The 24,014-nt window shown below is 42.0% G+C and overlaps 1 protein-coding gene across 12 annotated transcripts in view; it reads right to left on the minus strand.

Moving 5' to 3' along the window:
• Window positions 1-24,014, minus strand: part of NEO1 (neogenin 1) — a 165,744-nt gene that overhangs the window by 48,437 nt on the left and 93,293 nt on the right. For all 12 annotated transcript variants that reach the window (XM_085515955.1, XM_085515954.1, XM_015872358.2 and 9 more), the window contains exons 6-7: window positions 17,040-17,194; window positions 15,971-16,091 (exon numbers count right to left, since the gene is read on the minus strand). In XM_085515955.1, the coding sequence (XP_085372081.1) occupies window positions 15,971-16,091; window positions 17,040-17,194 (276 nt within the window). The remainder of the gene's footprint in view (window positions 1-15,970; window positions 16,092-17,039; window positions 17,195-24,014) is intronic.

A 24,014-nucleotide genomic window follows, 5' to 3' on the forward strand; every position in this document is an offset into this window, starting at 1 on the left:
GATGGAGGGCTGAGCTTGAAGAACTGCACATTGCTATGAGGAGACTCTGAATGTGACACAATGCAACTTCAATCCTGGATCAGTAGAAGAAGGAAGCTGTTTGATTCATCTGTCTGCATCTAACAAATTTAAAAGCTAAAAAGAAGTTAAAATATTTTGGTCAATTTTCCACTTTGTAATGTACTTTCTAAGGTTTACGCAGTAACCTGAGCAACAAAGCGATGTCCAAACTCCTAAAGAAATACAGTGCAAATACTGAAACACAAGAAAAGGAAGCAGAGAAATGAGCAATTTTTGGATTTTCTGATTAGGAGAAATGCGGATTTCCCTAAGTGGCCGCTGTGTTCCTCTGCTGCCTGCAGCACTGCGGGTCCTAAGGGACACCATCAGGTAGCCTGGTGCCTTTGTGCATCGGTCCCACACACCCCTGTGGCAGCAGCTCTTCCTCACACAGCATAAAGCACGGCAGTGAGATAACAAAGAGCTCCAGCACGTGCCTGCGGTGCTGTTCGGTCATACCCACTTCAGGATACTGATGCGATCTTTTAAAAACAACTGTCAAACATACCACACCTTGAAAAGGCAGCAATTGAAATGCTTTATTTGTTAGCTAATTATCACAAATATTTTCCACGTTGTCCAGCCCCTCCGGTTTAGATTTCCCTTTCCCTCCTCATTCCCCCCAGTGGCACATTATTGGCACCTTTGTGGCTTCCTGCAGATCTGGGCAATAACATCCCAATTATATCACTGGATACACTACACAAAGAGCCAGCTGTGCTACCTGCTTTGCTGCTGCCGCCTGCACGGCCCCATCCTCAGCTACCTCACACATAACAAGATGGCAACCTACAAATGAAGAATGTACAAATATTTATGAAATCAAGGTGCACAAACACTTGAAGATCAGGTGTGTGGCCACAGTTAGGCTATTCTTGGCCATAGTGGAGTGCTTGTAAGGCCACAGCCTCCATAGCTGCCAAATGAGAGCAACAGGCATCTTCCTCCTGGTGAGGAGCAAGGATAGCTGGGAATTTCCTAAGCATCCTCCCAGTGCAGAAGGAAGCCTTCCTGAAACCTTCCTGCAGCCTCAACCTTGGAGGACACAGAGAACGATGCAACAGGAGAGCACCACAGCCCTGGTCAGCCACAAATTCAAGGCTCCGAAGTGCAGTGAATATAACAGCACTGCAGAAGGAAAGAAAGCCCTCTTTATAAGGACTTCAGAGTAGCTTTATAGCTTTTGAGTGTAAATAAGGCCTTGGCTTCAGTAGCGGAGGTTTGATTCTGCAACTAAAAATAGCAAATTACTATTTTGTCAGAAAATCTGCAAGAAAAACATGACCTCAGACAGTCAGATCTCTAAATGCTCTGGAAAGTCTAACTGTACGGAGGAGATACTCAGCAGTGTTAGTACACTCAAACGTTGATTTGCTGTACTACAATTAAACCGCTTACTAAATAAACTATATTTTGTACATAGATTGCTATTTAACTGATTCCAGAAAGGTAATCTACACTTACGCTGGTTTTTATTGGCTTAATCTGGTGCTCCTTTTCCCTCGGTCAGAGCTCAGTACATGGTATCACTTCTAGTGCCTGGCAGCAGAAGGACTGACCTTTGATTGGGATTAAGAGGCACATGTAGGACAGAAGGGACATCATCTCGTTACTCCTAATGGTCCCCTGCTTACCATAAACAAAGAAAACATGTATTAACTGGCACAAAGAAGTTCCTACAGGACAAATGATTGAAGTTGGCACTTCATCTCAATGGATCAGCTACAATGACTGAATTACTTCCTTCCCTTGGAAAAACTAATTAAAAGAAACATATTGGGCTCCTATTCTTTTACTAAGAGGTGCTTTCATGGAAACTGAAAAAGGCAAGAATCAGAAAAGGAACTGAGGGTGTATTACAATGATTCCTGCTGTATACAGTGAACTCATTCTGCAGCTCCTGGATGTCAGAATGACAGTCACTAGCAGCTCCACTTAACTGCTGTAAGACAAAGACTTGTGTCTGTGTGGCACGGCCATGGAAAGACAGCAGAATTTAATTGTTCACAGCAAATTCAAGGTTATGCCAACAGTTGTATAGAAAATTGTGAGTCATGAAGTAACTTTCAGTGTGATTTTACTATACAGGGAAATTTGCCAAAAGAAAGAAGAAAACATATTAGAACAATTTGGGCAACACTTACAAGAAAGCCCAACTGCGGCCAGCTGGACAGAAAGCCCACTGACTCTGAGACTACACAACCCATTTGGAAATGCATAGCACAACTGACCCTATGAGGGCTGCCATATGGCTGCAGGACTATGTACCAGTGGTGTATCAAGAACAACAGGCCTCAGAAATACAATGTATGGAGCTTTTATGTTTTATATTGCTGGGTTTTATACATGACTTGCTGTGATTAACCAAAAACCCTTCACTACTGCTCACTGTTGGATGTGTAAGACACTTGGTAACAAAAAGATGATGAAAAAAGTTGAATCTTTGTTTTTTTTCCTGTAACGTTTTCCTTCATGACACATTCAAGGGGCAGCACTACCCTCGTGTCTCGTTTCATTACTCCATCTGGCCAAGGAAAGGTCCATGTTGCCAACAACTCTCCACCCTGGGCATCCCTTCTGCGCACTTATGCATCAGTCTCATTAACAACAACTCTCTCAAATTCTGTAGTATTGCCAGGAGTACTGTAACGTGTTCTGCTGCTTTATGATCCTGAATCAGCTGCCTACTTCTTCCTGCAAGCATCCCCCTGGGGATGAGCCAGATCAGGACCCACTGCACAGTGAGCACAGCAAGGAGGGCCCCCACATCATCCTGAAAAGAGAAGAGGGCTGCGATCTAGGATCCAGCACAGCTTTCTCCATCTTCTTTGTGTCCAGCAGCCATCAAAAGAAAGAAATGAACGAGGAAATGTCACCTCCCACTCTCACCCAAATACAAGCACTCGTTTTCTTTACAAAGTGCAATGGAAATATCTACTTGTTTCTCTATTCTGGCATTTTCCACCTAGAGCAGACAGATTGTTTTTTATTTAGTTTGTTGTAGTTGCCTTAGATTAATTCACATTGCCACTGGGAATGAGGACTATTATTCACTCTTCACTCAATACGTCCTACTCACAAAAAGCTCACCAAGAAGACATACAAGCAAATCCCTACCCAGTAGAAAGCAACCATAATTTTTAAGGGTTCATTTGGTCCCATCTCCTAATGTAAAATGGACACTGAATAAACTGTGGCTACATAAACAAACCGACAGACACATTTTCTGACAATGAGCCCATTTTTCAAAGGAAGTCATAAAATCCATGATGATGAAGGGCACTCCTCCCTTTTTCATCTCATGATGAAGTGCTCTGGTGCAGAGGAAACAACCTGATGTTTTCCTGTCTCACAATGCAGCCATTAGTGAGGTGGGACAGCCCGGTGACGCACTGAACACAGCAGAGGAAGGCAGAACCCCAGTGTCCCCATCAGACAGCAGTGGGCCAGGGGAGGAGGTAAAGACAAAAAGCCTCCATTTGGATCACAAGACCCATGCTGTGAAAAAAAAGAGGGAAAGAAGCCAAGCAGATCCCAATCTATCCCCAAGGAGTTTAAAACTAACTGCCTTTAAACTGATTTTATTATTGGAAAGGAATTCAAACCATAACTACATATTGCAAAATGATAGACCAAGGAGTCAAAAAACCTAAACACAACAGACATGTAGGACCCAAGGCAGTACAAATGCACCCAATAACCCTGCACAGGTTAATGCAAATACTCATCAACTGAGCTTCTATGCAGAATTAAAGTCTCTTTAGAACAGTGGAGTCTGCAACAACAAGCCATAATTTCACCTTAATATCTCCTAACAGGATAGCAATTATTTTACTCCAACAGCAAATGTGCTGCATTTGAGTGAAGTTCCTTCTGGAATAGCAACAAATAAAACCACCACTTACATGTTGGGAAGTGCTCATTCACCACCACGTGGAGCCTTCTGCCTGTCTGAGGAGTGAGGCAAGGCTGCTCCCTTGCCCAGAAGTTTAGCTGGGGCTCTGCCAGTTGCTCCTTCTATTGCACTGAGTGAACCACTCCACCACGCCTCCACTGCTCATCTTTTTTGTTTTTGGTTGTGTTTTCCAGTTTTCTCTTGGCCTGTTTGCATACTCAGGGTCACAGCTGCTTTTGATGCTGTGAACACTACAGATAGTTGAATGTAACTATTCCAATATAGCAGGTTTAGGAGAAAGTCACTGCTTTAATAGCAGGGCGGTACCAAAATAGGAAAATCACAATCTCACTATACTACCTGCCTGTCTGAGGATGCTTGGAAATGAAATGACATCTCCCTCAGTCGTGGGCCTGCTGATGCTCCAAGAGTTCTGTGGCAACAACTCTGGCAAGCTGAAGTCTTAACACATGAGACTGAACTCCTGTGTCAAACTTTTAATTGTTCCTGTTAGTTTCTTCCTCAAAGACCTACACATCTAACTGCCTGTTTATAGATAGTGTACCCTTTTTCCTCTACTGTTAACAACTGCATAAGCATGCTTATCACAGGTTACATCAGACATGCTGTTTTTTCAGCAACTAGATGAGGTATCAGGATGTCTGAGAATTCAGCATACTGACTTGAATCCAAAGGTGAAGCATCTACCACTGAAACACAGGAGCACCTATTAGCTCTGTGACTTATGACTAAGAAAAGTGAACCCAGGTATGGCTTTCCTCTTTCTCATTATTTTCCTTTAGCACCTTCTGTAATAACGTGTCAAAAGGAAAGCCATGCAGAATCCATTTGTCTTTTGAAGACTGTCTACTTACAATTATCAGGCTCCTTTTTTGGGAGGGGGAAGAGAAGGGAAAGGAAGGGAAACAATAACTGCAAAGAAATGCTCCATCAGGGTATTTCTAATGCAGTGAGAACACTGACAATTGGTGGGCAGTTTCAGTACAGAAATTAGGCAGATTTCTATGCATATTACTAAAAAAATGGGAGCCATCCTTAATTGTTAGATTTATTTAATTCCCATACGGTATGAAAACCGTAAGCCTCTTTGGGATATACTGTCAGCACAGATGGGAAAATATGAGATGTCAGAAGCAAGTCTTCTCCTAGGTTCAGCTATTCAACCATACGAATCCTATTACACACACAACCAAACTGAAAACCAATCCTTTTTCTTCCAAATGGCATTCAGCTGTCTCTGATATTACTGTATAATTTAGCAACCCTGAAATATTAGCAACCAATTAAGACCATATCCAAGCTTTTGTTCCCTCCCTCTGGTGTGAGACTGACACAACCTGACATTTTCCTGTAAAACACGAGGCCGGGATCAATTACAAATTAAGGCTACTTCTGTCAATTTTCACGGCCCTGTTTGTGAATAATAACGGAACTGCCTTCAGAGGTCAGAACAGATACCAAGCTAGAGCTCATTCTTCCTATTGTCTTCTCCACCTTAACAGGAATCATCAAAAAACCCTTAAAACAACCATCCCTCACAACACAGAGAAAGCATCCTCTATCTCCAGTTGATGTTTCCCACCACGATAACGTTTGTTTTCACCCAATACCTACAGGCCATCAAATAGTATGGAAACAGCCATTGCCACTCCACCCATCTGGAGATGGGCACATCAAATGCACGTTCCTTTGCTCAACAATTCAGAGCTGTGCATGGTTCTGGTTTCAGGTAATATGGATTGCTGACAGTATGTTAGCTGGTAAGGCAGAAGCCAAGCTGATAAAAACAACGGTTAAATACAATGAAAGGGGATAAACAGGAAAGGAAATCGGTGGATGTGGTAAGCGATATTACAGGAAGTGTATTTGCATCTATTAGACATTCTGGCGACAATAAAACCAAGCCTTTAGCTATTGAACTGAGAAGCTCTATATATGTTCAAGCTAACCTGGAAGAGATGATTTAACAAGAGATTAAGCTCTCTCATCCTCTTCCACCATTGTCCAAGCTCAATTACTGCCTGACCAGCAACACTCAGGCTTCGTACAGCAGCCTTCTACTTCCCTCCACTTATTCTGGGTTATAATAAATACAGGACAGATAAAGGGTAGGAAGCATCTCTTAATATCTGTTGAGTGTTCCTCAAAATACAGCAGAGCTTTTTGCTACTACAAGCTCCACCTAATACTTCCTATATATTGCCCCTCTTTACAGTATGACATATAATTTCTTTGAATGCAAGTATCTTTTAACCATTAATTTTACTCATAATAAAACTAAAGAGCTGATACAATGCCCAGCTGTTCTGAAGTTTAACTGCAACCATCACAACCTGTATTTCATAGAGTTACAGAACATCCAGAGTTGGAAGGGACCCACAAGGATCATTGAGTTCAACTCCTCTACTTGTGCTGAGCACATTCAAATGTAAGAAGTCACGGAGCAGTCCATCTGATCTGCATATCCTCATGAGGCTTCAAATTTCTTTGCCAAGTCAGCTGTAAATACGGTCATAAAATAAGAAATGAAAACGAATAAGCACAATCAAAGCATCCTATAAACTCTGCAATGCCTTCCTGCTTTCACCATGCACCGACAAATACTAATCTATTACTAATTTAAGCTAAATTAGAGCAATTCATTTAAAGTGCGTGCCAGCTTTAAACATGAACAGCTCACTGAATGCGGGAACTATTTTGGTCACTGTTTTATTAAGTCAAAATGTGAGAAGTTTGGGATCAATCAGCTGGACTTCCCAAAAGAGCCACACCTAAGTGGGGACCTTGAAAAGGGTCACTTCTTAAATGGGGGATGTAAGCACAAAAGGAATCTAACTGAATTCAAACTTCTTTCCGCAACACTGAACATACGCGCGGCCAAGAGAAGCAATAATGGTGATTTTCATGGAGGAAGACTAGCTAAGCAATGTAAATTAAAATCAAAATTAACATGAAGAAAAGGCTTCCAGCATTAAAGAGGAGAACATACTGCTGTGTTTACAGAAAATTAGCAATAAAGTGTACACAGCCAGTAGCAAAATATTCCCAGGCTTTGGCTTTGGTTTTACAAAACACTGTCTGAAGTCAGTTTGAGCTTTCAGATGCTGTTTACGTTCCTCCAGCACAATTTTCAAGATGAGCCTTACAAGCTGTTCAGCTTTCATTCACATGGAGCCATTTTGATATTTTCAGACAGGGACTGAGACAGCAAGTTTGGAAATCATTCCCCTACTTTTAACACGAGCGCTGCTGTCGTTTTTAAGAACTTCATTATGCACGCAGTACTGGGGTCAGATCTGCTGCATTCATTGCTGTTGGGGTTTCTATCTACAGGACCATAGGGTTTTTTCCATTTAAAAAAAACAATGATTTATGCAAGCACACATTTTTATGTATGTAGATATGTGTGCATAGAGAAGAACAGAGCTCACATGCAGCGCTGTTTGAGGAAATGCCTTGGATTTTATAACACAATAACTGCCCTTGAGCAGCCTAATTATGCTAAATGGCATCTATCACAGATAAGCTACCTAGCTCAAATATCATAACCCCGTAACATTCTGTCCTGTCTTCTAAATTTCAAACACAATTTCTGACAAAGCGTGACAAACTCTGTTTGAATGGGGTGCTCTCATTAAACAGCCTTAAGGTCTGCTCATTGAAAACCCACACAGCTACGTGTTGATATAGGACAGGCAAACGTGGGATCCCTCCAGGGGAGATGCAGTCCCCTTGCTAGCCCTGTCCCTAGGGACCCCCCACCTCAGTGGAATTTCTCTCCTCCTGCTTTTTGCATTCCCTCCCCATAGCAGACCCCAGCACGCTCCCAGTCTCCCCCAGGTTCTGAGTTAGCAGCAGTGGGTGTACAAGGCACGGAGCAGCTGTCAGGGCTCGTTACTTTGCTCTCATCCCCTGAGATCCACAATCCAATTTTTGAGTACTTTTTCTTCTTTACAGAAAATCAGAATTCCTGGTTACCAGGGCTTGCAGCCTTACCACTCAGTTTCAATCCACAAATCATTTCTTCTCTGGTAGACTTCTGAACACCGCTCACGGAGCCACAGGGACCCCTTCTGATTTTCCTTGCATTAAGACACATAAAATTGTACTAGACAGGAAGAACACAAAGATACTTTTTCTATGAGTGAAAAAGTAGAACAGGTTTTGGAAAGAATACCCAACAGAGCCTTTCCCTTTGATTCAGATGGCTTTTTATCCATCTTGCTCTGACATTTCATCCACAATAACCTGCGTGTTTTCCAAGTACCCCCACTGTCCCAGCACATAACTACAAGGATTGACAAAATATTTACAGTATCACCTTGAAAACAATATTAAACACCTTTGATTCGCAGCATGTAGCTGCATACAAAATACTTCTAAAATAATCTTTTTAAGATGCGAAAGAGCCTGAGAGATTGCATTTGTTATCTGTGAAATCACCCAAAATAGGTCCTGAACACGAGAGCTGCCTCAGGGCTTGAACCAGGCAAAGGGCAGCCATCAAATTTATGTTACTGCTTATATATGGAAAAACACCCAAAAGTGCAACTTTTTTGAGTCAGTGCACAAACAAGCCTGTTGGTGCCAACTTCTCTATTTCTTTCAGCCAACATTTATCAAAAAGAAATGGCATTTACCTCCTACGACAGAATAATGGAACCTACAGACATGGAAACGTGGAGTATTTCATATATCTTGATTTACATAAGGCTTTCGACTTTGCCTCCCAGGACATTTTCAAAAGCGAGCAAATACGTTCCAGATGAGGCTACTACAAAAGTGGATTCATAACCGTTTGGGAAAAAAAAATCAGCCTCAGAACAGTTCTCATTGCTTCAGTGTCAGAACAAGAAGCGATACTGAGCTTGGATGTATGCTGACTTCCATACGATTCAATACATATATTCTTAGTTTTGCTTTTTTTTTTCTTCTTTAACCAGCCCAGATAATAGCTTAGAGAGAAACTCGTAATATTTATATGAATGCAATGCCGGGAGGGCTGCAAGCGCACTGAAGGGCATGTTTAGAATTTCAAAGCATGTTGTCAAAGTGGAGAAACAGCCTGAAAACAGCAAAAATTCGTCACTCGACAAGTTAAGCAAAAAGGGATATTATGTCTGTGATAACAGATCACAAGCTGAGATGAGCCTGTGGTGCTGCAGAGAGAGAGAAAAAAAGAAGCAATTGTCATCCTCTGAAAAAGAGCTACAAGCTGGAAGACAGGAAGGCAAGTTGAAGAGTTAAAGTAAGGGAGGTCATGGTTAGAAATTAAAACACATCCAGTCTCTGCTTTCTGTAATAAAGATTTTGAGAAGTCTGCCCCAAAATTCAGGTTTATTTTCCCCATTCCTGACATCAGTCAAATGCACAGAGAGCGGTGCTGACTCCTGGCCTGCACTTCTACACGGTGTGCTTTCAATCACTGCGGCAGTCAGCTGTAATAAAAATTACTTCCCATAGCGTTAAATACGATGATATGAATTCAAAACGTTCTCTCCCAAGATCAGAACATTTGCTATGAGGAGCACTAACAGACTTACTTCTCTGTGTTCTCTTCTGTCTTAACAAGTGCATGGAAATCCTGTCTCTCAGCAATAAAACACAGTGCCTTGAGCAATGCACTGACAGCTTTCTATTTTAAGTAGTAGACCTCCTTGATGTATTGCTTCCTCTTTTGAGGAACATTTGTTGCAGAGACCACAAGCTGCTTAGGCTGCCTCAGTGTCACCTGTTTTTCTCTACCTGAATCATTGCTTGCAGATTGGAAAACTCAGTGAACCTTAACAAATAACTTTCTGAATTGTGCTATTTATATTTCATGGTTGAAGAGTGAGCATACTCCATATGTATAATGGATCCTCCTTCCCAGAGAAGTTACATCTGAGTTTTGACTACTGAGAAGGCGACAATCCAACTATAACTACAACTCTTCTCAGCCAGCATCGAGCTGCTGGAGTGTGGAATCCGGTGGCTGGGAGAATTCAAGTCTGGGTCAGCCTGAAGGAACCTCCATCAAAAACGCCACTGCAGCACAGAAATGTACTTCTGGCACAACCCCAGCTGAAACGAGCCAACTCCAGAAAAGGCTGACTGTGTTTTTGATGTTCTCCACCATGCTGCAGGTCAGGCAAGCCCCAACCCCTACCAGGAGTGCTGTAACCTCACTTGCATCGCTATGAGACTTCAGAGAGCTCACAGCCAAACGCTGGCAGAAAAGTATCAGCACAAAATGAAATTATTCATGCAGCAGTAGCCCTGCACAGAATTCAATTACACAAAGAGAATATGAATTTTAAGTCAATAAATGATGTCTTCAAAAGTCTCTGAGAATTAAGATTCACAGAAGGTAATTCAGTGGAGGAATTAATATCACACAGTGCAACCCAAGTGGTGGTACACTTTCATCAAATTTGGTTTTCAGTGTCAAACTGTGCCTCCAATAGCACACATTCAAATTTCTCATAAGGAGATCAGCAGAAAAATACATACTACTAAATAGTCCTAATTTGACTTAAGACTATAAACAAAGGTAAATGGGGCTGTTCACACCTCTCAGACTGACACTTCCTGAATAACAGAATACTACTAGCAAGGAGAGATCCCAAGAGATGATCCCTGCTCGAACGAGAGGCACCCTGGATGAGGCTGCTCAGGGTCTTGTCTATGTACTTAGTACAAGAGCTCCAGGAATGGAGGTTGCACAGACTTCAAGGCTCCTGGCAACCATTTTTGCAGCTTGTGGGGTCCCTCTCTCTACTCCTCCCAGCTGGGTACACAACCTGCAAACTGCCTGAGACTGTTCTCTGCCCATCATCCCATCACTGCTGATGACAGAAAACCCTCTCTGTCCCAGTATTAAGACCCAAAAGTGTCCTCACACCACTGGCTATGGTACTAAGAGCCTAGCGGGGCAGGCAGCCCACCACATCCCACCGCCCACCCCTCCAGGCCAGATTTCCCATTTAGCTGCAGAGATACTATGGAAGATTGTGTATAGGATATATCCACTCCTCTTCTCTTGACCACGTGTTCAACCTTTGCACCATAGGGGTCGTCAGAACAGGAGCAATTTGCCCTTGGTAATCCACGATGGATTTTCCCAGTCATTAGCATCTCCTTCATCTCCTCAGCATCCAGAGGTATTTGTCCCAAAAGTTTCCTCAAAATGGCTCCACCTCCAGATGATGTCTTAGTTCCAGCCCTGCACACATCCAGGCAATGTCCCTCAGTTTTCTGCATTGGCTTCCAGCTTCTATGTACTTCCTTTTTCTTGTTGTTTCTGCTCAGTTTGGAGCTCCTTCTTCATCCCTTATTGGCCTCTTGGCCGCATAAATTTCCTGTCAGAATGTCCTGTCCTGAAGTCCCAGGCTGTAATTCTGCCATTTGTTTTGCCCACTTCTCCTACATGCCAAAATTCAAGCACCTCGTGATGGCTGTTGCCATATGTGTTCTGACCTCTGCCATAACAGCAGGTCCAGCACATCATCACCACTGCTACACATCAAACACAGATAAACTTGCATCAAGAAATTGTCCAACATGCCCCACAACTCCCCTTCATGTCCTGCCACACCGCCAAGCTGCCGTTCCATCACATACCACATAATAAAGGACAACTCCATAAACACCATGGGCTGCAATCATGAGACCTTCTGCAGTTGTGTAAAGAAGGCTTCACCTATCACTTTTCCTTGATTATTTGGTCACTATTGATATTAGCTTTTTAGGATGTGTGAAAACGTTGCCCTTCCATGCTCTGATCCTTACACATAAACCCTTGACTTGCTCACTATCCTCTCTGAATCAAGGCTGCAAGTGTTCATGTCAGCACACACAGCACAAGTATCACGCTTGCTTCCTCACTCTCCATCCTGTGACATTATCCCAGTGCATCCCTGCAATCTCAATGGCCTCACAGCTCTGCATCTCCATGCAGACTCCTCTGATTCCTCCTCCATGTTTCCCATGCTAGTAATATCAATTCACAAGCAGAACATCCTTTCTTGGCTATGGCCTGTTTTTCAAGAAAATCTGCAGTTTAAAGAGATGGAAAGTTCCAGTATAAAAAACAGCGATGTGGCACACAACTGGATACCAGCACCATTCAACTCACTCACTTCAAGACCTCAAACCCATCCAACTACCAGAGATGGCACAGAATGGCAGACACCAACTTTTGCAGTACACAAGTACAAATGCACTCAGCGTACTGTGCTTACTTTGGAATTTTGAAGGCGATGAATTGCATCTCAGCTCATGTTTTGAAACTGTTCTCTAAATAACATGGCATATTTGTTTACAGTCAGTGATTTTTCTTTATACGGCGCTCAATAATCACTCCTTTTTTTGGTGCCTGAGTACTTGTCAAACGCCTATCACATGGGGGTGACAGGGAACCATCTGCCTCCCTCCCCAGAGGCGCCTCCTTTTACTTATTGCCACCTGTTCTTTTTCCGACTCCCAAACGGCAACTCTCAGCAACACCAGATCCGCTGGAAAAGGCTGGGCTACAGGTCCTGCCTGAATTTTTCAGTCTTGTCACTAGCATTTAACCTCCGCAACCAAAACCCAAATGTATCCATTACTGAGCTTCTCACAGCCACAGGTTCACACAAAATAATGCTGTAAAAAGGACAACAGGAAATAGCTTCATTATGATTCAGCGAGCATATTAGCATCCATACATTGGAAAACTGATGAGGTCAGAGGGTGACCCACCAGACAATAATCATTAGTTTCAAAACAGAAATCAGGTAGAAATTCCCTTTTTATGGTAGTTCTCTTCTAAACTTATTGGCATAATTACGGGATTTGAAAATAAAGCAGCCACTCCTGTGAGCCTTCAGATGCTTCTCGTTGTCTGTTGCCAGTCAGTTCTGTTACTATTTGCTATGAATCCCTTCTACATACATTGCAAGCTTTTCAGAATTCCACGCAAATACAAAACAGACCAACCCAAAAGAAACCTGTGCCTGACCAACAACTGTGTGCAAGCCTGCAAGCACAAAGTTCTGGGTCACTATGTTTGAGGCAAGGTGAGGAATCAAAATAGTGCTTCCTAGGAAAGCCTCTTGTTGCAGCAAACAAGCATATTATGTATTTTATGCCTACTATATTTAAAAATGATGCAACCACCTAAGACTGAAGACAACATAATGTGATATTCTACTTCCAGACACTCAGCAGCCCTTCCAGCAGGCAACAGCAGCACTCCAGGCAGCACAAACCAACACGAGTCGATTTCTAAATGAAGGATCCAGGATGAAACAAGTCAGCGCACAGAAAAGACAATTAAGACCTGATCCAATATGCAAAGTGCAAATGGAGAACACTTTCATTGGTTTAATTCTATTTAACCTTTTTCAGACCATCTCCCTCAGAGCCTGAGTGCCTTTTCCTTTCCAACTGCTCACATTCATCCCCTACGGCAGCCAAATGTCATCTTCCTCACTGGCAATTATATAATAATCAATGCCACACTCCATTTATAGATGCCCACAAATAGTCTCGGTCCATTTCTTCAGCATAAAGAATTCATGTGGCCTGGCTGTCGGACAAACGCTGTAATGCTTCTATTTTCTAATATAAATTTACTTTATTAAAGATCAACTTGACATGGCAACTCAAAGAGCTGCTACCTGCATGTAAATAGTCCAGATGTTTCCCAGTTCCATTTAGGAAGGAGAAAACAGAAGAGAAAGGGAAGGAACAGCCTGCTAACTGGGAAGCATAAAGTCAGTGAACACATAATCAACATTTCTTCACTGAAATTACTTTTCAAATTGCCAAGGCAGCTAATTCTCGTCATCAGGTGTGGACTTCAAGAAAAATGGTTTTCTGAATCAATGATCAAAGTATTCAGAATCTTTTCTGTTCAACTTAGAGGGTTTTATTTTCATACCAAGCTAGATGTTGTGAAAGAACTGAAGTATATATCCTGCTTTCACTCCCTTTCCCTGAGTTATCTTTCCACCTTCACCATTCATATATTGTGACAAGGTGCTAAAATAAGATTTCAAATATCCATTTTTTCTTTGACTGAGTATATCGTACCACTTTTCATACATCAGGACTGAATAAGACACAGCATATTCATGTCTAATTACATGACTTGTTATGTCACCATTCAATAGCAAAAAAAATAAATGTACTTTCAGTGATGCACCATGTGATCATCTCTACTGTTGGAGAGCAACAACTAATACGCATCAGCGTTACACTGGGAGTGCATTGTTAAAAACACTGCAGGCCATGTAACAGAATAATTTGACTTCTTGGGTGCATTTTTACACCCAATACGAGACTCCATCAACACTGCATCCATAATCCTTTGGCAGCATGCAAAAGAAAAAGGACAGCATTATAAGGCACAGTCCTTTAGTATAACAGGACAGGTTGCCAGAGTAGAACAGGAAGGAGAAACCATTGGGCATACAACAGGGGGAGGGAAAGGAAGAAGAGTGAGACCACAGGAACTAAAATAACAACAGTAACAATCATTTGTAAACCACCACCGGGAACTGGGCGCAAGTAGAAACTTTGGCAGGGCTTCAAAACCCAGGTGCATAAATTATTCAATATTTTTCAAACTAAAGAAAATATGGAATAATGCTTCCACCTGAATGATTTGGAAACCACTCAGGTGATTCATACAAATGGCAGAAATAAAATTACTTTTAATAATTTTTCTGGCAACGTGGTGACAGTAGGCCATTGCTGGATCCAGCCACCTAGCAGCAGTGGGAATCCAAGGGCTGTGAGCATTCAAGCTGCTGAATCCAGTGGAAGGCACCTTTCATTCCCCACGTTATTGCTGAAACATATGCATGTCCTCAGCCATCAATGAAACATGCCCATTTCCGAAGCAGAAATCAGAAGATAGAAGTGCACAACTGCTCTACAGAACAACCAGAAAAGAAATGAAAAATCTCGCTTTATAGCACACTTGTAACTCTTTTTTTTACTCTCTGGATGCTGAATGCCAATGCCAGGCCTAGAAGTTTCACATCTGTTAAAATTTCAAGAGTGAGGTTTCATCATGCCTCTGATCAGACCTAGCTGTTCCTGCTAAATCCTTCCATCCATTAGCTTTGTCATCAATGGAGGAACGCACAAGAAACTGTAATTTTGAAACAGCATCCAAAAAAAACCAAGCAGTATTAAGTAAAAAATGTACACCACTATTATTTCCACATCTAACTTATTTTCTTCATCACTCTTACTACTGGTTTTCCTCCTTATGTGCTTACAAACTAATTTCAAGATCAGTGTGGCCTGAAAGATCAAACCAGCTGATACCTTAGTATTGATATATGAGCTAACAACTTTTGTGGAAGGCAACGCCTCTTTTACCTCTATAATAATTATCCTCTTTTAACATTTGAAATATGCAGTGCAAGAAGTTGTGTGTTTCAGTAACAAAAAGGTGAGCACTGTTAGTAACTCCACGTATTGGAGCACAGTAACAAATATTTATCTTCAACAAAGTAGGAGCACCCCAACAAACTGTTCTGCACTCACAGCCTGCCAAAATGAAAGAGCTCGCTCCTATTTTGTTTACAATTGATAGCAGAAAAAAAGCTCCTAACATTGGAATGACTCCTAGCCCTGGTGTAGAAGACTTTGTTTGTTGCGTGCTCCATAAGAACGTTTTTCAGTTTCGTTATTGAAGTAATAGTTTTCCATTTGGGTATTTTTCAAAATCTCAGCATATAATTAACTTTTTTTTTTTTTTTTTTTTTTCAGATTTATGGCTGTGGTTTCTTAATGCACCAGGTATTTCCAAGATAACTTTCAAAATATGCAAGGTGAGCCCTTCAGAACCCCTCAGTTTTCCTACAAGTGTGTGGAGAGATGACACTGAATCCCTCAGATGATTCAAAATATCCCCCCAGTGGAGCCAAGTTACAGATAACGTGTCATGTGGAAAAGGTCCCCTGCAGTTGTTCCCCCCTCAATCTTTTGGCACTAAAACATCACTGTTTATCTTACCGAGGTCAAGTATTATCAGCTGGGCTCCAGCCTGTGCATTTCCAACATCATTTTCTGCAATGCACTGATAGAATCCTTCATCTGATTTCACCAGACCCAAAACCTGTAGATTATGTTCTTTCTAAGGAGCAAAGGATAAACAGAGCATTTAAAAATGGGCTGCAATTGCAAAAACAATGGTGTTTTATGACATATTTCTAAGATAGGAGAAACTCCCGAACAGTAAAATACAAAAGTGTATTTTGAGTTCCCGTCAGATTTCATCTCCTTTACACTGAATCCTCAAATTATACAGCATCAAAAAGCAGCAGAAGCTCCTACTAATGGCTATCATTTTCTAGCATCACATATCACTACTGGCAAGTCATAACATTCCCACAGCCATTTTTATGATATTTTAAGCACTGAATATAACCACATAACTCACTGTTACAATTCTACAACCTCAGGTATACATAATTATACAGCCATTAAGTTCTAAGCTATGCCTCAGTAATGACTTTCACTACATCTAAAATTTCCCACCCGAAGCACCCATGCGCCAAAACTCGCGATCCACAACACAGTTCTATTTATATTTAAATTCCTGTTTGAAATTGTAATTTTCATCAATCACAGCTGACTGTAGCAAACCCAGCTCCCAGTGAGCTCACATTTCAACAGGTGCAACCAACAATTTGTGTTTTGTCATCACGCATGCCCCCGTCTCTCACAGAAAGCCTAAGCTACAAAGAAACAGACTCAGACAATTTCAGCAGTGTATTTCAGCATTCCAATAAATAGACTGAACTACAGAGCACTGCAGAATTGAAGAAACTAATTAATTCTTCCAGGCACCAAACATTGATAGTAAGGAAATAGGAAGCTGGTCCTGTGAAAGGGCTTAGCTTCCATGCATATGTATCATAGAACCATAGGATCACCGAGGTTGGAAAAGAATTCCAAGACCATCCTGTCCAACTAGTACCAATAGTTCCCACTAAACCATGTCCCTCAGTACAACATCTAAGTCAAAGGACTAAGAGTCAAGTCAATAGCTTAACGCATCCAAAACTGACAACACACTTACAACAATTTTGAAGTAGTCGCTTGGAATCACCACATCTCCATTCTTCACCCATTTCACAGTTGGAGCAGGTTTTCCAGTCACTTCACACTCAAAGACAATATCCATAGATTCATGAGCATAAATGTTTGCAGGTCGCTTCAGAAACTCAGGAGGAACTGAAAATAAAAAGGAAGAAAGAGATGGCATTAATATGTAACAAAGGCAAAACTATGTAATAAAGGCAAAACTATGTAATAAAGACTTTTAAAAATCAATGGACATAAAACCAAGATGAAACTTTCCTCAGATTCCGACTGCTTTGAGTAATGTCATACAGGCAGGTGTGACCAGTGATGCGTATTCAGTAAATCAGAAAGGTTCTTCCTGTAAGAACATACAAGACAGACCAAAGCTGGCACCTCCAGGTCTTGGCTGCTTTTAAAAATGCTTTTTATATTCAGAATGAGATGAATTGAACTCAGGAACTTTAAAAGCCATAAAATCTCAACAAAGCCTTTGGGAACACAAGCCCCAAAGCACCCAATGCACAGGTATGGCAAAAACCTTTGGTGAAGAGCATGCCACCAAGGAGCATCCAGCTGAGTGTGAGGACTCAAAGATTCTGTAGCTCGGTGGAAGGAAGAATTGCTGTCTGCAGGCACGCAGAATTTGAATACTATCTACTATGAAGAACGTTCACAGATTTATTTGTTTTTATTAAGCTCGCTGACATGAGGGCAATTTGCTGACTGACTTTGGCGGGTCTGATTGTTCAAGTTCCAGAAGAGTGAAAAGAAGTCTCTGCCCTTCAATATTTATCATAGAAAGTCAATACGGAAGGGCTACGGAGTTCAGGCAAACACACTGCACACTTCACTTATCAGTGGGGTTTATTTCATGCTGAGGAATAAGAAATCCTACTTTGTGCTAGATTCCGCCTATTGAATGATCCGTTTTCCTTCCAGTATAAGGTTGTAGGTGGATTTAATTTCTTTTAAATCAGAAAGCTGCAGACAAGCTGCTCTCCAAAAGCCTCACATTTCAGGTTACAAATTAAATAGGAGAACATTTAAATACGAAAATATTTACCCATGGAGCAGGAAAATGACTTAGCTGTCAGACACACGTAAACCTACACCTGAAACTATGGGAGGATGATGCACATTTACAGTTTGAACTCTTTCACACAGAAGCCCTTCAGCCTATGGCTGCCAACATCCACCCCACACACCCATTTCCAGAAACGTACCAAAGCTGCCATTAACTCCTTGGAATGATTCAAGTATTTTTGTACCCCTCATCCACACCAAATAGCTGCCACAACCATTACCTCGGTCCTCTGGCATTTGGAAGCTGCCTTCTGAGTTTAGCTGTGACAAAACTGGGGCTACTTATTCTTTATTTTCAAATTTCTGTTCTTCCTTGGCATTTTTATTGTGCGCGAGCTGTGCTTTTCCTCTGCTCCTGTCCCACCTCCTACCCTTTATCTGGCCAGCCCAACAAGCCATGTGTGCACAGGCTGTTTGGTACCCACCACCCACACCACCTTCAGTCACCTCCTGTGCTTGCTCAAGTCTGTGCTAATCCTTGCAGCCCACAGATGATTTTACATGTTGTCTCAGACATGGACTTGAAAAACCAGCCTGAATGGTGCTACTGCTACAGCAAATATCTTGCCCGGTTGATCTCATTACTGTATTTGCTCTCTCCTGGATGCAACATGCTGATCTCTGAGCCAGTCTATGGCAGATCACTGCCATCTCATCTTCAGCATTTTTAACTAATGAGTAATCTTGTCCCAGTCTGCTTTATCAGTGCTCTCATTTCCTTTCCCTCTCTATACACAGAGATATACACACACACTCCAGTTTTCTGAAGAGCCTCCATGACTGCTAAGTAGGAACACAACAGTTGGAAGCATTTCCCCGTGAAGGATTAACACTCCTGTTTTCTTAACAGTCTTCACAAAGTGACACTAATTCTTTAGCTAATGTATTAAACTTACCGGAATTCTAACAGATGCAAGATAGCAACATCCACCATCAAAAGTATACAGCTTGTTTTAATGAAAACCAATCCATCTAATGATGTCAGAAAACACAAATTACTGTACCTAGCAGCTCTGCCATGAAACTCAATGTCACGGGGCATATAACAGCAGTTCAATAAAATCAGGACTGGTGCTTACTACAAAATACAGCTGCTCAAGATGGCCTTTGCTAGGGTTACTTCAACAAAAGTACTATGACATGAATTACTTTTAACTGAACTATGTAATGAAGACATCTGGAAATCTCTACAGCATCTGGCACTTGGGGCATCATGCACAAGTGGGCCCCAGTACTGAATCATAAGACGTGCCACAAAAGCACAAGTTGATCCAGATATCCCATCATCTCAAGTATTTTTTATATAGGAGATGAATCTGAAATATTATTTTTTCCAAAATGACTTTGCTTTTCTGGCTCATGGAGGAAATGCCAAGCTATTTACAGAGGGAAAATAATACGAGAAACGCTCTCTTCCTTTATTATTATCCTTTATTTCCCATTAATTAATTAAAAAAAAAGCCTTTAAAATGCACTTCTATAGTTTAACTATGTCAGTGTTTAGCATTCACACCAATTAACACAATGCAAGTGCAGATGTTTGTGGTAAAGAAGTTCAATTGATAACCAGAGAGCAAATGAGCCAATTACCATATAAAATAAGATTTGTAATGGAAGATTATGTGTCCCGGTACCAAACAGACAATTAAACTTCAAAGAAAGCTTGGCAGCTCAGCCTACTCCTCTATTTTTCTCAATGGCAACAGACAAACGGCGACTGGCTTGCATGATGCTTGCAGGATTCCGCGTGCAGCACAGCACCCCAGGAGCTTTGGCACAAGGCATCTGCGTCCCTTTGCAGACAGAAGGACGTGGGTGTAGAAGCAGCAAAAGGCAGTACAGGTCTGCAGCTCCCCTTTGGTGCTCATGCACCAGCTCAACCCAGCACAAAGAAAAATGCTGCTATGCGTGGGTTAGTTTTTACGTGGTCAAGTGTTAGACACCTCTGTGTAAATGTGAGGAATATTAAAGAAGCGTCAGCTATGCTGAGCCTTACAGAAACACTGCATCCTCAAATGTCTTTTCAGTGGTCAGTGGCTCACTCTCATTAAGGCAGAAAGAGAACAATTTGGTGGCCTTCGGGGCTGCAGTCGAAAGAATCTATTTTGAATTGAGCCATCTGTACTGCTGCAAATGAGAGGGAAATTAATTACACCCATTCCTCCTCTCCAGCTCTTGAAAAGCCCTGCTTTCAGTCTTACAAGCATGGATGGAAGAACAAAGGTTCCTGGCTTCACAACCTTACTTCAAACGTGAAACCAGAAATGTACAAGAAGCAAGAAAAGGCAACACTCAAGTTCTGCACCATTTAGAAAACTCGTCGCTTTCTGCTTGCTTAGTTACAAGTGCAGTGAAGCTTCTCCCACAGCACCCACATCGCAGTGCTGCTGTTTCAGGCAATCACTCATTTTCATACACCTTACCCCTTCCCCACAACCAAATCCTCTTATTTTGCCCCAGGAGGAGGAAAACCAACGGTGGCAAAGCCATATTTGCTGATAGTGGGGGAGCTAAGAAAGCCATGCAGAGGCAGAGCCATGGACTGACGCATGCAGGTCACTTGGGCCTTCGTAGTAAGAAAATAATACAAAAATACTCTAAGAAATCTAACCTCCTTTAAAATGGATCCCCAAATGAGCCAGGCAATCTCTGCCTGCATCCTTCAGACAGGCGGCTGAACTGCCATCCCACTTCCTTATAGGAACAGAACATGACCTGTGTAAGAACAGTCTCATTTGGGTGCAGCAGGAACCAAGGCTGCAAACTGCTTCACAAGGACTTAATCTTTTTAAACAAGCACTAATACTGCTGTTCGGCACAAGAGTGGCTGAGGACACGAATGAAGCAGCCACTGCTGCCTCCAGTGCACAAAAATCAGGAGTGCCCTCTCCAAAATCACACTATCAAATAATAATCCTTACCGTCTCTTGGCTCTCTTACACGTACACCTCATGACTCAAGGGTTTCTCTGTCCATCAATGCTCACCATTCAAATACAAAAGCAGTTTCGGAACCCAGCTATTCCTATACGTTCCATGTATCGACACACAAACAAAGCAAAATAGATCCTTTTTCACAGCATATCTCTGATTAATCACTCCTTAAGCACTGGTGCTCAAATGACTTCAGTTTTGTAACTGCACTTCGATGGATGCTGTGGGTAGCATCCCAGTCTTGTTGTGTTCTGTTCTGAATGAGTGGATGCCCCATCCCTGCAGGCATTCAAGGCCAGGCTGGATGTGGCTCTGGGCAGCCTGGGCTGGTGGTTGGTGACCCTGCACATAGCAGGGGGTTGGAGCTGGATGAGCATTGTGGGCCTTTGCAACCCAGGCCATTCTATGATTCTACAAATCAGCATTTCAAATGATAAGACCAGAGGAGTTTTAAGCTTTCCTCCTAGGAGGACAAGATTTTCTGTTAGGTAAATCCTATTTCAGAATCCTTACAAAGTTAATATTAACAACAGAAAGTTTGTTTACGAGCAGGATGTAACTGGAGCACGATGATGACAATGTTAATCCATTCAGCAGCACCTGAAATCAATATTAACGTGTTCAGTGGTACCACTGCAGTACAGACCTCACCCAACGCAGCCAGTCTGATGGCCAATTACAGCTCACACTTCTGCAGACAGCACCCTTCCAATTTAGTAAGGCGTTTGCCATGATTTGAAACACTTTGTTTTGTTGTAAATTCACCAAACCAATGGATATTTTAGCAGGTAGCTCCCTCTCAGACCACACAACATCACTTCAGTGCTTGGGTTAAGTTTGGTTTTAAAGTTAACCAGAGAGAAAACTGCATTACAGTCAGAGTGCGTTCTACTTAAACTAACATCAATTTCCTTGGCTGGTTACTGAAACCAACTCATTTCTGCCAGCCAATTGCCACAACACAGCAGGCAGACTTTGATGGAAATGTTTTAAATTATTTGCATTAGCATATTGCTTAGGAGCACCCAGGGAGCAGACCCATTACATTAAAAACAAAGGCAAATGGTTTAAGTATCACACAGAATGCAAACAATTAAATAAGAGAAATTAAAGATAAATTTTCATGTTAAATTATTAAGGAGAGAGCAATCCACTCTGTTACGTTTTACATTCACCTAAGTCTACAAGTACGTCTCATGATTGTGGTATTAAAGAGTAATTACAAACTATTTAGGAAGCCTAATGGCCTTCTAAAGATGTTCGTTTCCAAAATGACTCTGCTCCAAAATGCCATCCTCCACCTCCTGCCAATTCCTGCCCAACACAAGGACCACACACAGACTGAAGCCTGACAGTACAAGTTTCAGCTGTCTGTTCTTTCTACTTTATTATAAATCACAGAATGGCTTGGGTTGGGAGGAACCTCAAGGATCACCAAGTCCTACCTCCCTGCTGCATGCAGGGCTGCCAACCTCCATACCTAATACAGCCCGGGCTGCCCCAGGCCCCATCCAACCTGGCCTTGAACACCTCCAGGGATGGGGCATCCACAGCCTCTCCAGGCAGCCTGCTCCAAATGAGCTGGTTTCCTTGGATCAAACCACAGAACAAGAGGAAGCTGCACTTAAAACAGAACCGGGGAACTGCTAATTTTCTTTCTTACAAATGGCAAAGGTATATGGATAAGTTCTATCAAGAAAGAAAGAAAAGGATTTGAAGCCAAATCTGTGCCTCAGTAAGGCAGAAGTCTTCCCAGGCTCTGCACAGAGCTGTCATGTCCTTAAAACACACTTAATATGCAGCTGGAAATTTTGCACTGCAAACAAAAGCTGACAAAATGGAACTTTTTAGGGAAATATTCACAGAAAACTGTCAAATGGATTAAAAAATATCAGTGTACCAAGACACAAAGAGATGATAAAATGTAAACTAGTACACGCACAGCATCTGCTATTGTATGAAAGCCGAAGTTTATGAACAGAAACTGCAGTCAGAAGACGACAGTGACATAAGTAGGTCGCTCCAAAAGTAATGCTTCCTATTTATTTCCATGATAACTACAATGGATACAAAGAGCACAATATGTCTATTCAACAGAGTAGATTCTAAGATACAAAACAACCCTTTTTCCAGCACAGTCATCACCATTAGCCAGTTCATGCGGATAAGCTATGGAGACACTAGTCAGTTCATGGTGTAACATCAATTCATGGTGTGACAGTTCAGCGTGGCCATCTGGAATATGGCTTGTCCTTCATGTCACCACTGCTGAAATGCACCAATCACCCCTCACTGCGCTCACATCCACTGCTTGGTCTTCAGAAACACTCACCAAGCATCAATGAATGTCAATAGGTGCCATTTTTTCCACATGGAGGAATTCAGCTTCACACCTTCGCTCCATCCACACTTCCATGCCAGACACCATTCTGTCAGTGTGTCCCCCTGGTGCCATCTGTCACACAGCAATGACACAGAACAGGACACTAGTTGGAAGGTTCAACCAGTATGAAGGTATGCACTGCCATACCACCAACATCCATCTTTGATGTTGTGGGCCTACATAATAAAATAGGAGGTGTAACTTTCAGAGCAGCCCTTGCATTACCTCTTCTTACCTTGTAAGACAATGCAAGTATTTGTTTTTAAGAAACAAATGGCCAACAGTGCTTTTGTCTTAAGACAATTAAAGCAAAGGTACCATGAGACCAACACTTTGCTATACATGGGATGCTCACCAGCCTGCATTCTCTACTCCTTTAAAGGATAAGGCAGGAAAGAGGGACTGACTACTTTTACATTCTAGAAATGCCATCTCTGGTGGACTATCTTAAACCAGTCAGATTCTGCTCACCAGCTGGAAAGGCACAAATGAGCAGTCAATATTCCTCCTCACATGGCTGGGCTGGCGCTTTGTAACTTCCTTTTGGAAACTGCTAAAGCATGAAATATTC

Source organism: Coturnix japonica, chromosome 14 (assembly GCF_054131305.1).
Source record: "Coturnix japonica strain WE chromosome 14, WE-NBRP24, whole genome shotgun sequence".
Taxonomy (NCBI): Eukaryota; Metazoa; Chordata; class Aves; order Galliformes; family Phasianidae; genus Coturnix; species Coturnix japonica.